The 17,472-nt window shown below is 37.3% G+C and overlaps 2 protein-coding genes across 2 annotated transcripts in view; one reads left to right on the top strand and one right to left on the bottom strand.

The window, feature by feature from the left end:
* LOC100386064 (transport and Golgi organization protein 1 homolog) overlaps positions 1–5,944 on the top strand; it is a 51,800-nt gene extending 45,856 nt beyond the window's left edge. The window contains 6 exon segments of the mRNA XM_054248203.2: positions 159–290; positions 1,990–2,058; positions 2,188–2,267; positions 2,390–2,461; positions 3,914–4,073; positions 5,193–5,944. Coding sequence (XP_054104178.2) covers positions 159–290; positions 1,990–2,058; positions 2,188–2,267; positions 2,390–2,461; positions 3,914–4,073; positions 5,193–5,443 — 764 coding nt within the window. The 3' untranslated portion in view covers positions 5,444–5,944.
* Positions 5,945–8,195: 2,251 nt separating this feature from the next.
* On the bottom strand, positions 8,196–16,002 carry LOC100399763 (axin interactor, dorsalization-associated protein-like). Its single transcript, XM_008985607.5, has 4 exons — positions 15,709–16,002; positions 13,282–13,404; positions 10,161–10,278; positions 8,196–10,025 (listed from the first exon to the last, which is right to left on the bottom strand). The coding sequence occupies exons 1-4, from the start codon at positions 15,794–15,796 to the stop codon at positions 9,929–9,931; spliced, it is 426 nt and encodes a 141-aa protein (XP_008983855.3). The 5' UTR covers positions 15,797–16,002; the 3' UTR covers positions 8,196–9,928.
* Positions 16,003–17,472: the final 1,470 nt, after the last annotated feature.

Genomic DNA, 17,472 nt, shown 5'->3' with positions numbered 1-17,472 from the left:
AGAGCACCTTGTGAAGGGTAACAATCTGTTTTTGATGTAAAATGTATGTAAATGACTTTTGTTTCTGTGTGTAATGGTTATGATACCCTAGGAATAATCTCAAGAACTTAAGGAAAAAAGGCTGTCTTAAAATGGTAACAAGACGCTGTCATCTTTAGGTCCTCTGAGCCAGAATGGCTCTTTTGGCCCATCCCCTGTGAGCGGTGGAAAATGCTCCCCTCCACTGACAGTGGATCCACCTGCAAGACTGCTCTCTGCTACTGTCAGTCGAAGAGATATGCCTAGATTTGGTGAGCATTCACGTGTCCTTGCAATACTGTTTCAGGTGGCTTTTTCCCTTTTATTTGAGGATTCTAATGCAAACAACACTTTAGAATTTGGGTCTGTCCAGTATAGAAAAGAAAATTTCTTAATTTGTCTTGGTGGATAAGTATTCAATTGCAAGGTTTGTTTTAGAACAAAAAGCATTTATTATTTCCATTAAGGTCCTTTTCTTGTTTCTTTTTAATTTTTTTACTATGAAGTGTAAAAAAATTTTACTTTATCTTTAAATTAAGTTCTGTGGGATTCCTCTCCCAAATACAGCTGACCCTTGAACAAACACAGGTTTGATTTGTGCAGGTCTGCTTATATGCAGAGTTTGTTCAAAAAATACCTTGGGAAATTTTTTGGAACTTTGCAATAATTTGAAAGAACCTGCAGATGAACCACACAGCCTAGAAATACTAGAAAAAATTTAGGTATGTCATGAATGCATAAAATATATGTAGATACTAGTCTATTTTATCATATACTATTGTAAAAATACAAAAATCTATTTTAAAAAGTTTATCAACACTTGGGCAAACACAGATATACGTGACACCATTCAAATTGGGAGAAAGTAAACACATGTAAAGACACAGTATTAAATCGTAAATGCATAAAGTTAGCTGTAGTATACACTGTACTACTGTAATAATTTCATAGCCACCTCCTGTTGCTATGGCAGTGAGCTCCAGTGTGGCGAGTATCGGCTTTAAACACCGTGTATGTTAATCTCCATGTAAACATAATCTTTCACAGTTGTTGTGTATTTTTTATGTTTAGTGCAATAACATAAACCTTGAATAACACCACGTGGCCCATATGAAATGCCGCTAGTGATGCTGGAAGTATTCTCAAGAAGCAAAGTCATGACATTACTAGAAAAGCTGAATTGCTTTGATATAGACCAGACACTGGAGTGTGCAGCAGCAGTTATCTGTCATTTCTATCACATGATTCCTCCTGTAAACAGATCCTGTACACTTACAGTATAGACAAATACAATACAGTATTGTACATACATTTCCTCCTAGGATTTCAGTAACATTTTCTTTAGCTTACTCTATTAAGGTAAGAATACAGTATACAATATATATATACAGAATATGTGTTAATCAACTGTTTATGTTATTGGTAAGGCTTCTGGTCAGTAGTAGGCTATTTATTAGTAGGTAGGCTTTGGGGAGTCAAAAGTTACATGTGGGTTTTTGACTGCAAAGGGGATCAGCACACCTAACCCCTGTATTGTTCAAGAATCAACTGTATTTGCCTTCGTAACTTTATAGTTTATGAGACATACATGTTTCCACTTCTCATTACTATAGTATGAAATGCTGTTGAGTCTATTTTGAATACTAAATATGTCTACAATAGTAAGATATGGAACTCAGATTACGTATACACTGAACAAAAATCACAATGTAGAATATTGTATATAGAAGTCTATAGCTTGAAGTATAGACCAGAGCCATTAATGTTCAGGGTTTATTGTTCTTTCAGTGCAAGGTGTTGCTTATTTTAATTCTTTAAGTCCGTGCATAAATTATAAATGATTTGCCTTCGTGAGTATCGGGAGACCCGTTTTTAATGTTGCTTTCCAGATGGACTTGAACCCTAACCTGTCTACAATTTGTTATTTCTTCTGAAAAATACATACAAGGGCTCTGTTATTTCTTTCACAAGGATCTGTGGATGGGCCACTGACTCATTCTTGATGGTCAGCTGAGGCATCTGGGAAACCCTCTCCTTCTGGTAAGGGAGCAAGAGTGTTTAAAGAGTCTAAAACCATGTAGGAAGTGGGGAGAGGATTTTTTTTTTTTATCGTCCTCATAGAGTACACAAGTCAGAATAAGCCTATGTCAATTCTCTGGTCTCTGACAGATCCAGGACCTGGTACAGCGGCCGTGATGAACAACAGCTCAAGAGGCTCTTCCCCTGCCCGGATGATGGATGAAAGCAAGGTAAATGCACCCATTTTGAATAGTTATTTCAAGAACATGTAGCTTTTCCTACAACTCTCTCTTTGCTTCATCTCCTATTTGTGTGTTCTATCTGACCTATCTTATTTATTTTTCTAAAAAAGCAAACTGTTCTCCAAGAGCCTGAAGTCCCCTCAGTTCCTACCATTACATCTTCAGCTGAGCATCCAGTAGCGGTAAGTACTTAGAAGTGTGGACTTAACTGGGCTATAAATTGCCTGGTGATATTGATCTTACTTTTGTCCTTGACTTGGGAGTGTTGCTGAAATCTGACTGATTTGTTGGCCTTTTCTCCCTCTCCTGTTTGATTAGACATTTAACCTGTGTAGAGCATTTGCTGTAACTGTAATTAACTTAAACAAAAGTGCAAAGTCCCCACACTTCTGCATTTCAGTGTTTAATGCTCTTATGCAAAGTAAATTCTTTGTAAGTTGTGTAATTCATTGTTATGTCTTCCTTTGGAAATGTGCTGTTTAAGAATATCTTCAACTGTATACTAGGCAAAACCTATTCTGAATGACCTGAAATTACAGATTGATAACAGAAGAATGTTTGTTGGAAGTGCAGTACTGAGTAGTGGAAATCTATAATTACCCATTGGGCCAGTTCTCAGCAGTGGCCTTAAACAGCGTTCACATAAGTGTATTCTCTTGTAACTTGTGTAGCTGTTAAGGCTGGTAAGTCCTCTGGTCAGACCTCACCATGCTTCTCTGTATTGAAATCAAAGTACATTTATTTTAATGAATGAGAGTTTCCAAACCACTTTCCCATAGGAAATGATTAGTCAGTGTCTCCTAGTAGACAGTATTACTAGTGAATGAATGTAATTAGAGTGTGCCGGTGTCATTTGTGTATATAACATTGTTTCTCTTGGAAAATGCTTCGGAGTTCCAGCACGTGACTCGAGGAATACACATCTCTTGAGAAATCTTTTTATCCAAGGGCAGCTTGGATAAGAGCCAAGACCTCTTTGAAGTAGAAGAGTTCAAAGAGAGTAGAGACTACTTTGTTAGAGAGGAGAAGTAAAGGTGGGAAGAACATGGCCTTGGAGTCAAACCTGGCATTGAATTCCAGCCCAGCTTCTTACATGCTGTGTGACTGTCAGCAAATTATCTAATACTCTCTGTGCCTGTGTTCCTGCATATTTAGAGTAAGATGGTCCTATTAGAGATTTAGAGATAGGAGAATTTGAGTTAACATATGTAAGGCCTGTTGAAGGTACTCTGAATAATGCTATTACATGGTAGAGAATGGATTTTTCATTCCCTTTTATTCTCCGCATTCTACATATGGAAATTATTCCGAGGGGAGGGAGGGATGTGCAGAAGGAGTGACTGCCGTAGAGACAGTATTAGTCAGGAATGACTTCCCTTTGTAACCTTTCCTTGCCCTTCCATTGCAGATATAAGCAATAATACGATTATAGCAAAAGTGTTCACTCCTGTGACATACTTTTAACCTTTCTAAGCTGTCAGTGGGAACAAATGAGAGTGGTAGTTGTTGCACTGATTCTGCTCTTTGGACAAGTGCTTGACATGTGCTTCATTGGGTTTTAGTTTTTACTGGTGTTAGTACTTTTGTCTGTCACACCAGAGTATTTCAAAACTTCAATTACTTCTACTCTGCAGGTTAATATGACTCCAAAAGGGCCCCCTCCTTTCCCAGGAGTCCCTCTTATGAGCACCCCCATGGGAGGCCCTGTACCACCACCCATTCGATACCGACCACCACCTCAGCTCTGTGGACCTTGTGGACCTTTTTGGCCTCGGCGAATTCCTCCGCCCTTTGGTAAGATGATCTGGACAGTAGTAATTGACCTGTAAAGCATGGTCATCTTCTCTCTCTATCCCTTGCTGAAACACCTGCAATTGCTGGGCTTTGCAATGCAGCGATGAAGCTGACTGAGTACATCGTAACTTCTCCCCAAGTTTCCTAAGACACAAATGGGGCTGCATAATGTCCTGTGATTAGATGGGCAATAATTGTCTCTAATAGAACAAGGAAAGAGGCTATTTATAGAAAGCCAGAAATATTCAGCACATGTTTTTTGAACATCTCTGGCTGTGTACTAGGTTCTGCAATGGATAGCAAGGTAGATAAAACACATCCCCTAATTAAGAAGTTCTGTAGGTCACAGATATACACAATCTACAACATAAAGCTTCTAATCACCCACAACAGAAGCATGAGCAGTGGGTCACAGAATATTAGAGAGGGAAAGATAAAACCCTCAACCCTCACCTTGGGGAATACAAAGGAGGGAGATATGAAAGAGAAGGAAGATTTTAACTGCTATCTAATGAATACTGCTGATTTAATTAGATGAAGCTGGAAGACCTTTTCCAGCAGGGCCAGCACCTGGATTTTCATGGCATGTATTAGGCACATGTTGAGCTACTACATAAATTCTTAATATATAGTAGTAAACAATGGAATTTATCAAAATGTTGGTTGCAATGAAGCCATATTTAGTCTATCTTCTTGTTATGGTATATAGTACTTCCAAGTACATATCCGTCTCAAGATAAAAATGACAGGCCAGGCACAGTAGCTCATGCCTGTAATTCCAGCACTTTGGGAGGCTGAGGCAGGTGGATCCCTTGAGCCTAGGAGTTTGAGACTAGCCTGGGCAACATGGTGAAACCCTGTCTTTTCAAAAAATACAGAAATTAGCTGGGTGTGGTGGTTTGCACCTGTCGTCCCAGCTACTTGGAGTCTGAGGGGAGGATCGATTGAGCCCAGGAGATTGAGGCTGCAGTGAGCCATGATCACTTCAGTCCAGCCTGGCTGACAGGCAAGACTTTGCCTCCAAAAAAAAAGGGATGACAGAATATATTAACGTACCTGGCATCATCTTAATTTAGCTATGTTCCTAGGAATTTACTCGACATAATTTTTGTTTCCCAGGCCCTGGTATGCATCCACCACTAGGCTTAAGAGAATTTGCACCAGGAAGATGGGACGTGCCACTCCACCCTTGGGCGTTACAGGCACCATTTAGACCTTTAGGTCCTCTTGGCCCAAGAGAGTACTTTATTCCTGGTACCAAATTACCACCCCCTACCCATGTTCCCCAGGATTACCCACCACCACTTGCCACAAGAGGCTTACTACCGCCAGGCTCTATAGATGAGCCTCCTCCTGCCTCTCAGCACTAGTCAGGACTGTGCATTATTTATTACAATAAAGGACTTCATTGGCTTCAAAATCCATGTTTATTTTAAAAGATTTGTTAGAACTAAGCTGCCTTGGCAGTATGCATTTTTGAGCCAAACAATTCAAAAATGTCATTTCTTTCCTAAATAAAAATCACCTTTTAAGATATAGCGTCCTTACTACTTTGAAATGTGCAATAAAGAATACTTGTGTTTTAGGTAATGTAGCATTGTAATTGCTAAATGATTTAGAATGTCATGAAAAATATGAACATTTCCTGTGGAAATGCTTTAAGAACATGTATTTCCATCATCCTGTTTTTAGTGTACACCAGCTGAATACGGAGCAATGGTGTTTATAAGCATTTTTGTTTTTTTTTAAAAACTATCTGGTCCCAAAGACTGTTAGGCTAAAAATGTTTACTAAAAGATTACTAAACTTTCTCTCCCCTCTTGCTGAAGTTCTTTGTAGTAATAGTTCATAAAAAGTTGTTTATTAATATTTCCCAAGTGTCTGTTGATTCATTGGACTGTTCGGAGCCTTGTGCCATTTGGAAAACATGTAAACTCAGTCTCCCAGAACTGAAGATGGTGGCTGGCAGCACACTTCCGGCTGCTGCCCTCAGACACCTGTGAACTCTGCAAGCGATGTCTTTTTATTTCAAAGAAGTTAGTGGGTTCCCACTTGTGTAGCATTCACATACTTGCTTTATGACACTTATTGTCTATTTGAGAATGGTTTTCAGAGAGTGAGTTTACATTAGTAGCAAGAGTCGTTTGACCTGATGTTCTATTGCTTTCACCATTCCTGTAGAAAGGGCGCACAACAGAAAAGTGAAAACGATGTGTCATAAGAGTACTAAAATCTTTTTTAAATGTTAAAATGTATGGTCTCTTATCTTTCCCATACCTTGCCACTGATTTTCAAGGAATATAAAAAAAGGATTGGAAAATTATAACGCCATGAGAAAGAATGATGTAGGGCTGTGATGCTTACACCATGCCCTAGGTCAGCAACCAAGGGTTGAAATTAATTCTTTTTTGGGGGGAAGCAGGGACAACAGATTCCAAAATTAATATTTAAACATTGGTGCTTTCATTTAAAAATTATTAACTATCTGTAATTGCACCATACTTAAAAGTCTAATTTATTACTACACAGTGTCTTTAAAACAATCTTTCTTTAAAAACTATGTTTCTAAGAACTCTTCAGATATTTTAATTACAATAATAATAGCACTCCTTTTAAGGAGTTTAAGATTTAGATTAGGATCATAAAAGGCTGATACTTTCCTTAATTGCTAGGCTATATTCTTCCATTCTTTAAAGCCCTATGATGTAATATTTTTGAAACTTAGTGTATGACTTGTCGCTGTTTTGATATTTAATCGATTAATACCTTGTATAAAGGAGTAAAAGCTTCGACATGAAACAAAATTTTCTCTTTATACTAAAAGACTGAAGATAGTTTAGAAAGATAAGGACCTTTTAAAGAAGACAACTCTTTCACAGTTCATAAGGAATATATGAATTCTTCAGGAAAAGAGAATTCAGTCTGTATTTCTTCTCATTTAATATCAAGAAGAAATTAAGAGGAAAACTCCATAGAGGGCATAGGCCACTTTTAACTATGTAAAATAAGATTAAGTCACAAATATAGCTTTTGAGTTTACCTGTCAGTCTCTTTAGATCACAAAACAATGCTGAAGTTATTAATAGTTTCTAATTATTATTATTACTTTTTTTAGACAAAGTTTCGCTCTTGTTGCTCAGGCTGGAGTGCAATGGCATGATGTCACTCACCTCAACCTCCGCATCCCAGGTTCAAGTGATACCCCTGCCTCAGTCCCCTGAGTTGCTGGGAGTACAGACATAAACCACCATTCCCGGCTACATTTTTTTGTATTTTTAGTAGAGATGGGGTTTCTTGAACTCCCAACCTCAGGTGATCTGCCCACCTTGGCCTCCCAAAGTGCTGGGATTACAGGCGTGAGCCATTGAGCCTGGCCAGTTTCTAATTTTAAATGTCATTTAAATGTAGATTATGCCATCTAGGAAGGTAAGTAGGAAAGGTAAATTAAATCTGTTTTTAAAATTAAAAATTAGAGTATTTTTCCCCTCTAAAGCCTTTTTTGTTGATTTTTCTGTATCTTATATCACTGAGGAATTGGTAAACTGGTAAAGATTCCAGTGTAGCTTATCTGAGAAGTTGTGAACCAGTCCATAATTGCTTCTTCTCACATCCATCTGATTGCACCATTTCTACAGCAAAGCCCAAGCAGGGTGCAAATATGCAGATGGTACAGGGAGTATCATCCCTCAGTCAAATAACTTCTCCATCTCTAAAGTTTCATCTCTCTCAGAAGTCAATCGCCAACTAATTGTGTCTGGATTTAGTTGCTAAAATTGTCTTCTTTATGAAGCAGCAATATTTGGCCTAAAAACAGATCTACTATAGTTGTAGTTATATCATCAGTGGCTGATTTTTTTCATTGGAAAGTAAATTTAATTTGTGGGATGTGGTATATTCTGTGTCAACTTCAAGACAATCCCTCATTTTTTTGTTACATTTGGGGCTGAATTAAAGTTAAGCTAATCACACAGTATTAAATTTAAGCTTCTTTAATGTTGATGAAAGGTATTTGTAGTTCATATAAACCATACTTATGTGAAGGATAGTAGATGCTTCATATAAGTTATCACTTTGATATACATACCTTATGGTTTATGAGAAAAGAGAAAAAATAATACATCGTTTTTGCTACATTTTAAGGTTTTTTTAAGGGACTGTTTTTTAGGTCTTGTCAGCAACATCAAACAAAAGGTACTGAGTACTCCACAGGGTACAGAGTGCTGCCAAGCACCTTAGAAAAATTACATGACGTGGAGAAAATACGCTTCTTGCTCCTTGAAGAGCTTACAGTCTAGGGAATTGACAACTCACAGTCTTAACTGAGTGAACAAAGTAAGGCAAATTCTTCATCCCCCAGAGCTACTGTGGACTGAATCCTTTTAGGATTTGGAATTAATCCAACCAAGATGAGAGACAAGATGAAATTTGGCCGAGAATTCTTTCAGGCTCACGTAGTTTTTATTAACGTCCATCTAGTAAACAGAATGGACCTAACAGACAACTGAAAGTAAAGACTAGATCTCTTGAAGTGCAAGGGCTAAAACAACTTAATTGTGGTGACTTACTTTAAAAAAGCAAACATACTGAATGGTATGACTAGGGAGATTACACTAGTTTAGAAATAGGCCAGGTACTGAAACTGCCTTCCCCTCATGCATTGCTCATTTAAAATAGTGAATATTAAAATATGTGGGCTTTACATCTAACCCACAGAAAGCCCACCACAAATCTTAATGTACTGTGTATCAAATATCCACCTCGTGTACTATGAAAGTTTTCTTTTTGCCCCATTAAGTCAAAAGTAAATAGTCAAGTTATAGTAAGCTAATGACCTGCATATTTTCATATGGATGAATGTCAGTATATCTAAGTAGGAAATAAATGGCAATCCTATCTACCTATATAAAAACGATAGAATATCTTTCCAGATTTTGCATACTCCTCACTGTAAGAAGAGGTATGCAGGTTTTAAGGTTTCACAATCAGTGTTCAGAAAAACAGCAGTTCTACCTGCAGTATCTCATTAGCATCTGACTCAATTATTTTTAGATTACATTATTTAGAAGATGTTGTAAACCCATCTAAAAATTTGTAATTCTTTTAAGATGGTTTCAGTGTTAACCCTAGAATCATCATCAGAAAGAGTAATAATGTGATGTAGAAGAACGGCTAATCAACATGACTAAAAATATGCTCACTTTCAGAAAAAGAATCTGGTCATCTGGAAACGATCACAGCTACAACCTAGGTAACACTCCCTTATGGGATACTGATCTGGCCAAGGCACACTTTCTAAGCAGGAAAAACTATCAGATCAGGGTGAATTTAGGCCACTTCAGAGGAGCAGCCCATAAATATCCAGACAGACCTTCTTAGGCAGCAGAACTGGTCCAATTCCTCTCAAAGCAGTATGACACTATCTTACCCACATCAACCCAAAGCTTGAAGTTAAATCAAAAGAGCACATTGGAGCAAAAGTGAACAGATGTGTAAACTCTAGCACATTCTTATTGCTGTATTAAGTCTGAAGATGAGCACATCCCACAACAATATTGTTCCAGGAAGCAGGGTAGGAGTAGTGGTAAATTACAAAATAGACTATTAATTGCACAATTAATAGAAAAGTAAAAACATGTTTCAAAATCTACAAGAGACCTGTATCCAAAGGAGTCTTATACATCAGTGATGTGCTGGACTTTGATTCTGTGGTACAGGTTTGCAAAGGACTCCCTCCGGCCTACTGGTCTGGGTACGGCTTGCTTCCTGCTGTTGAAGGGTGAATATGCTACACAGAGCTATGATGGTTTCTACTGAGTGGTGACATTCACAGAAGTTCCAGGTTCTTCATGTCAGGATCATTCCTTGTGCAAAATTTGATGTAGATGAAGATAAAGTGGTTTCTTGGTCAAGAATTGCAATTTCTTTCTTTTAAAGTCAGTGGGTTTCTTGTATCTGACATTACAACAGAAAGACCATTGTTTAAAATACTAAATTATTCCAGGGTTAAATACTGGATATGGGGGATTAAGAAGAAAGATAAACTAGTCACCATCAAATTAGTACTAATTCTATATGCACATCACTTACAGTTCTATTACAATTGGCCGGGGTTTAAATTCATCCATCTCCATGAAAGCAAAACACTTGGTGCTGGTAAACCGTTTTTTAGGCTTGTAGTGTTTGAATTCAAAGAAGATAACTGCACCTAAGGAATTAAAATGAGCCACATAAACCACTGGTGTGTCAATTCATTTTCTTTGATCACCAGAAGCATACGAACAGCTACAGCTGGCATAGTTTAACAAAGCAACTTGTGCCAGCCTCAATGATTTGACAATAACTTAATATGGTTGTCACCCCAAACTCTCTGTATCTGAGTAGAGTGACATGTCTCCTTATCATCCAATTCTACAAACAATAGCAAAACTTCTTTAGCTAGACTGCCTCAAGCATGTCTAACAGTTATGTACACAGGTAGAATCACAAGCTGCTATAAAACATGAAATGCCATAGAAGAACAAAGATACTTCAGTACCCATAGAAACTCCTTAGGTAGAAAATCCATTTAAAAGAGTTCCTAAAAAAAAAATTAAGCTTGAATCATTTCCCTTACCCCAATGCAAAAACTTAAAACTTCAGTCTTGGGGGTATTTTGGAATTTAAACAACATAAATCACATGCTGGTTCAGCTGTAAAATGTTATCTGTTCCTTAATAACTTTTTCAGTATTCAAAGCACTGTTCTGATGTTTTTCCTGGAATGGTATGTTTGTGTTAAGGCAGTGCTGTGGAAGACAAAGGTTCAAAGAGCAAGTCTATTTATTTTGCCCCTCTCCTCCGATGAACAAGTGATAATGAGAATTCAGACAGTTCTGGCCAGGCATGGTGGCTCATGCCTGTAATCCCAGCACTTTGGGATGCCAAGGTGGGCAGATCACTTGAGCCCAGGAGTTTGAAACCAGCCTGGGCAACATGGTAAGACCCCAACCCCTACAAAAATTTTTTTTAAATAGTCGGGCTTGGTGGTGTGTGCCTGTAGTCCCAGCTACTCAGGAGGATTACCTGAGCCTGGAGAGATTAAGGCTGCAGTAAGCCATGATTGTGCCACTGTGCCCCAGCCTGTGTGACAGAGTGAGACACTGTCTCAAAAAAAAAAAAAAAAAAAAAAAAGAAAAGAAATTTAGACAGTTCTATCTCCCCAAAGTCCAACAGATGAACTTTTCCCCAATCCTGCAGAAAAAAAGCTAAAAAGAGAGAAATAAGTTGCTTTATCAATGTGGCCAAGAAAAATGAATTTCTAAAGAAGGCATGGAAAGTGAAGGAAGGAAATCAGTCTCACTCTTTACCGACTACTTCTAAATACTGCCTTAACCAGAGGAGTGCAGGAGCTTGGCTTTCAAAGACAACATACATTCAGTACTTTCACTTATGACAAAACTCACACGTCACTAGAAGTTTAGCAATGTTCAGAAATGTATGTACAGTACTGGCACTTGGGTCCAAATGGAGCATGTCACATGACAAGGAGGGAAAGCAAAACCAATCGCTCAGGAGACACTGGGATGTGGGTGAGGGAGAGATGGGCATATTCAGCCATCTACTCCCAACACGCTCGAAAGGATTACAATAGTTAGGTTACTGGTAACATCTCTTCCCTAGGTGTGTGACCTTGTCATTTCTACAAATGGTGCCTTCTCTTCTCCCTCCCACAAGAATCACAGAGGCATTTTGTCACTAGAAAACCTCAGAGATTTTTAAGATAGCAGAGTCTTTTCAGCTAGGAAACCCATCTCCTCCTCATGGTTGTGTCTTGAGGTCTGAATAAATGTGAAGATAAATCACATTTGAAAACAATGCTAAAGTTTAAATATATTACCATCATTTTGAGGAAGTTAAATTATTCATCTGCATCACCTGTAAATAATACATTTCCTGTGTCCCTCATCATGCTATTTATAAGAAAGAGCAAAATATGAAATAAGAATATCCTGGGAAGATTAAGTTAAAATGTTTGTAAACATGAAAGTATGTTCATTAACACTAATATCAATTAAAACTACAGTAACTGTAAACAGTAAGTTTGAAGCTAGAGAAAACTGAATAGACTCAAATTCTGTATCTAGTTCTACTTTTATTCTCTGGTGAGTCAAGCCATTAAGAAAGAATGCAGTGTAATAAAACGGAAAAGTTAGCCCATGAAACACTTCACCTTCTCCCCTCCACATCACAAACATTTCTTAAGGCAATGGAGTTAAAGAAATGAAACAAATCAATAGTTTTGTTCAGAAGACATACTCATAACTGAAATTTCTGCAACAATATTTAATAAGCACTCCTACATACACAGTCTGCTAACACAGCCACTCTGGAACTTTGGTGTATGTCAGAATCACCTAGAGGGTGATTCCTAGCACTTCCTAAAACAGAGTGCTAGGCTGGTCCCCATGGTTTTGGATTCAGGTGGTCTGGGGTTGGCATCTCACAAGGTTCCAGGTGCTGCTGCAGCTCTCCCAGGGGTCATATGCTGAGGACCACTGTTGTAACAGAAGCACTGAAAGGTCTCTTAGTGGAGGAACAGAGGAGGCAGCAGAACCAGACTTGAGAAGTGAAATAGGAAATATTTCACAAGCTGAGGAGTCACTTCAAAAGGCACTTGAATATCCCACAGAGCTTGAAAATTTCAGAAACTGCAACTGAACCCTCAGGTGATAAAGGGATTCTGAAGCCACCTGTTTGGAGAACACTGAAATTCTCATTGGGTGAAAAGCATGGGGAAGTATTTAATCCTGAGAACTGCGCTTGGAAATGTAATCTCACTATTTCAGAAATGTGTGTCCTTTCCTATTTCCTGACAGTTAACTGCAAGTCGAGTTATCGTTCTACCAAATACTAGAAATATTCAACACAATCATCAGGGAGCCTTAGGAAACAGACCTTCAGTGTGTGAAAAACTTTGTTTTCTTGGTAAAGACAATAAAATTCTATTATTAAAGATTGTTTTACTACATAACATTGTTACTAGACAAGTAGATAACACAATTCCTAATTCCCACATTTAAAAAATATGTATATTTTATTGAAATCAATAAACACTATGTGACATTTGCTTTTGCCAGATACTAACTATGCTAGGTCCACCATATGTACAAACACAAGTAAGATGAGAATTCTGTTCATAAAGAAGCCAATTATTATTTAAGATTACAAACCTTTGGTTAATTTTTCAACATGCTTCTGGAGCTCAATGTCCACATTAAAATGAACGTATGTATCTTCTTTTCTTGAAGCCACAGGAGTATCTTGCACAGGAGTTAAGTCTATGCCATTCAGATCTAAAGAGAAAATAAGTTTCTATTTAAGAACATTCAAATATACAGCCTTAAAAACTGCAGACTAGGTAGGGCGCGGTGGCTCATGCCTGTAATCACAGCACTTTGGGAGGCCAAGGTGGGTGGATCGCTTGAGGTCAGGGGTTCAAGACCAGCCTGACCAATGTAGTAAAACCCTGTCTCTACTAAAAATACAAAAAAAATTAGCCAGGCATAGTGGCACGCACGCCTGTAATCCCAGCTACTTGGGAGGCTGAGGCAGGAGAATTGCTTGAATCTGGGAGGCAGAGGTTGCAGTGAGCCAAGATCTTGCCATTGCACTCCAGCCTGGGCAACAAGAGCAAAACTCCGTCTCAAAAAAAAAAAAAAAAAAAAAAACCCTGCGAACTACAGAGGGTACATTTCATAAGGATGCCTGGAGAAAGCGGAGAGGAAATTCTTGGGCTAACAGACATTCCCATTTGACATGAGCAGGTACCTGAAGAGTCGCTGGTGACCACAGAGGCATTGGAGAGGCTGAGTGAGGGATGGGTGACTTTGCAGTGGGAAGGAGGAAGCCTCTCTCAATCAGGTAGAAAAGAAAGCTTGTAGAACATAAAATTTGATCTTTATAGAGAAGAACTTTATAAGGATGATAACTTTTTGTTTTTCTTAGGAAATAGCCCACTATATTTTTGTCTGCAATAAAAACTTAAAATGTAATTAATATGCCTCAAGGGGACCTCTACCCCTAAGTTCCAAACTTGATCAAGTGCATGGTTTGGAAAGCCCTTTATATCTAACATTATCAGAATCCCCCTGCTGTATTCAAGTCAAAGGACCAAAAACGGACATGAGAATTGCCAATGAAACCCTTCCATTAATGAATACGTTTTTACATATTGTCTAAATTCTCATTATATTTGTTATAATATAAACTGTTTTATACCAACTAGACAAAACACTAAGTTATTGTGTATGGTTTTAATTTCCTGGATCCAGGAATCTTCCAGTTTAATCAAATTCAACATGGACTCATTTAGTGACTACTCAAGTGTTTATGTGTTATTCAACAGATCTGTCTTAGAGACCTTAAAACAATATAGTACATTTGATTGTTCCAGTTCTTAAAAGATATTTACAAAAACATTTTACTTCAACATGTATGCAAAGGTAACTTAACAGCTACTACACTATCATTAAATATCTTTGTTTTACAGTGTACATTTCTGAATGAGATAAGCAGTTCTTTAAATGACCTATTAAACTATAACGTAGAATATATATACTTTCCGGTAGGCCGTATATTTGATAACTGATAACATCAGAAATAAAAGTTTCACAGCATTAGTGAATAATAATCCCTCTCTGTCGCTCAGTTCCTTTTTATTTTAATTGTTACTAATAAAGTTTTGAATCTGAATCTATTTCTATGACTGACAAAAGTTCTCTTCATTTGATTTCTCCCCTATCTGTTTCTTTACTGGCCTCAAATTACAGATTAAAGTAATCTGGATAGAAGTATGACAACTTCATTCTTGATTATCCAGCAAGTATTTTTAAAAGACTGTTAAGTACTAAGTATGAATGGCAACAAAGAAAGAATTCAACCAATGTGGTTTCCCTCTGAAAGAGTAAAAAGGTTGTTTTTAAGAAATAATGAACTGCCACACTGGATAGGAAAAAAAAAAATAAACAAATCCTAAGAATAATCATGCTTCCTAACCATAGTGACTTAGTGAATGATAAGAAGCACTTCGTTTGTTGAATGCTCCACAGGATTAAACTCAGAGCATGAATGCTATGGATCTGTTCTAGCTCCCTGTCTTCACTGATGAGTTACTTAAGGCCTGTTTCTCATCCACCTCTGTAGGACTGTCCGATGTCGAACTCTCTCTTGAACAGGAAGGAGAAGGCCTAATGCAGGAGGAAGCGGGTAACAGAACGCTGGGCTTTGCAAAGAAACCCACACACCTTTGGAAGGTGAGAAACATTCTGTTAACCTGTATCCTGAAGGATGAGTCTGCTGTTGAAGACGATGTGTATGTCTAGCCAAAACCCTAGACAGAATCTTAAGAATAAAAAGACATACACAAAGAAAAACTCAAAAGCAAAACTGAATGTAAGTTATAAATAAGAAAATAAGTAAATCTCTCAAAGTGTTCAGTGAAGAAGTGATGATCTCTTACAGGGACTTTGCCTCATCATAGAATGAACTAAAATGAGTTGTCACACACATGAGACTCCGTGCCCCACCACCAAAAAAACAGTCCCAAATAAGCATTATAAAATTTACCAGAGGAAAAAAAAGTAAACAGAGTTACGTACCTTTTACACTAACTGTAATATAGGGATCGATGCACTGCCCAGCATCTTTCAAACCAATGTTCTCAATTCGGATAGTGAGTAATGTCATTCCTGGTTCCGATGGCAACCTTGGTAACAAAGTACCTGGCAACAGAGAAAAAGCAATAAAGCTCCTGTCATTTCAGAGTAAACATTTTAACAAACACAGAGAAGACACAGTGTTGCTCGTAACTGACTTAGTAACTAGCCAGGCATTATCTTGGTTCCCAAACTCCCAAACACTTGGCATTACTCTTTTCAAATATTTACTAACACACAAGAGAAATCTGCACTTCCATGTTTCACAGTCACCATTAAACCAGAAATTACTCAAGCTTGTCAGAAATTCAAGTCACTCTAGGAAGCCCCATTATAAATTACCATATAATCAATAACTCAAATACATATGCATAAACTTTGTATATACTCATTTATATAATATACTTTGCATCTCAATATGAAGTGGTAGAACAAAGAAAAAGCCTTCTTAAATATTTGTTTTATTATCATAACGTTTGAGAAATATAACACCAGGGTTGATTCACAAATCCTTTAGTTACTTTGTTTTTTGACACAGGGTCTCACTCTGTCACCAAGGCTGGGGTGCAGTGGCATAATCACAGCTCACTGCGGCCTCAACCACCCAGGTTCAAGCAATCCTCCCACCTCAGCTTCCAGAGTAGCTGAGACTACAGGCATTTGCCACTAGTTACTATTGATGGAGAAAATAATTCACAACTCAATAGTTGTGTATTTAATTGAATAATTGTACAGTCTAATTTCCCATTATTTTCCTTATTGACATTGAGGCAAAAAAAGAAAAACAACAACAAAAAATCACCTGTTGGAATTGCAGTGAAGTTCAGGTCAATTTTAGAAAGAATCACATCTTTAGAAATTGCTTCTTCCGATCCACCAAGTTTTTAAAGATTTCTAAATTTTCTTGATAGATTTTATTCTTTTCTTCACAAAAGTTTTATACTTATTTTGTTGGGTTTATTATAAGGTACTTGATATTTTCTTATACTATCATAGGCATAATATTTCATTGAGCACTTATTGCTTAGAGAGATAGGATTAATTTTTTAATAATATCTCTTCTGGGGGAAGAAGTGATTTTTATGTACAGATTTTATACTCAGGAACCCTACTCTCTTATTAATACTAATGACTTATCTACAAGTTTTCTTGCATGTTCTAAATACATATTCATAACATCTGCAAATAAAGAGACAGATTTCCCCGCCCTAATTTTTAGATTTTATTTCTTTTTCTTATACTAGTACACTGGCCAGCACTTCTAAAGCACTGTTGAGGAAAGGAGATAACAGTAGACACCCTTGTTTTGTTCCTGATCTGAAAAGGTAAGTTTTCCATTTTATCGCTAAATATGACTGAGGCTCTAAATGTCATTACAGTTACCTTTTATTGATTAAAGATGTTCTATTCTTGGTCTGCTAAGAATTCTTATGTTTAAAATCATAAACGAAATTAGAATGTAATTGAAAACATTTTCTGCATCTATTGAGAAGATGAGATTTTTCTACTTAATCTGCTAATGTTAACTACCCTGATATATGTATCTTGTTGATTTAACAATATATTCAGAAAAAAAAATCACTCAATACTTCGTGGAGATTTTCCTAATTATTTTGTTTAATATTCCATATATTGGCTACTTATTCAGCCAGTCTTCGTATGGCACTTAGGTTGTTTCTAATATATCACTATCACCAAAAATACCTC

Source organism: Callithrix jacchus, chromosome 19, assembly GCF_049354715.1.
Source record: "Callithrix jacchus isolate 240 chromosome 19, calJac240_pri, whole genome shotgun sequence".
NCBI lineage: Eukaryota > Metazoa > Chordata > Mammalia > Primates > Cebidae > Callithrix > Callithrix jacchus.
Note: the sequence above shows the minus strand (reverse complement) of the source record. Positions and strands in the feature narration are given on the sequence as shown.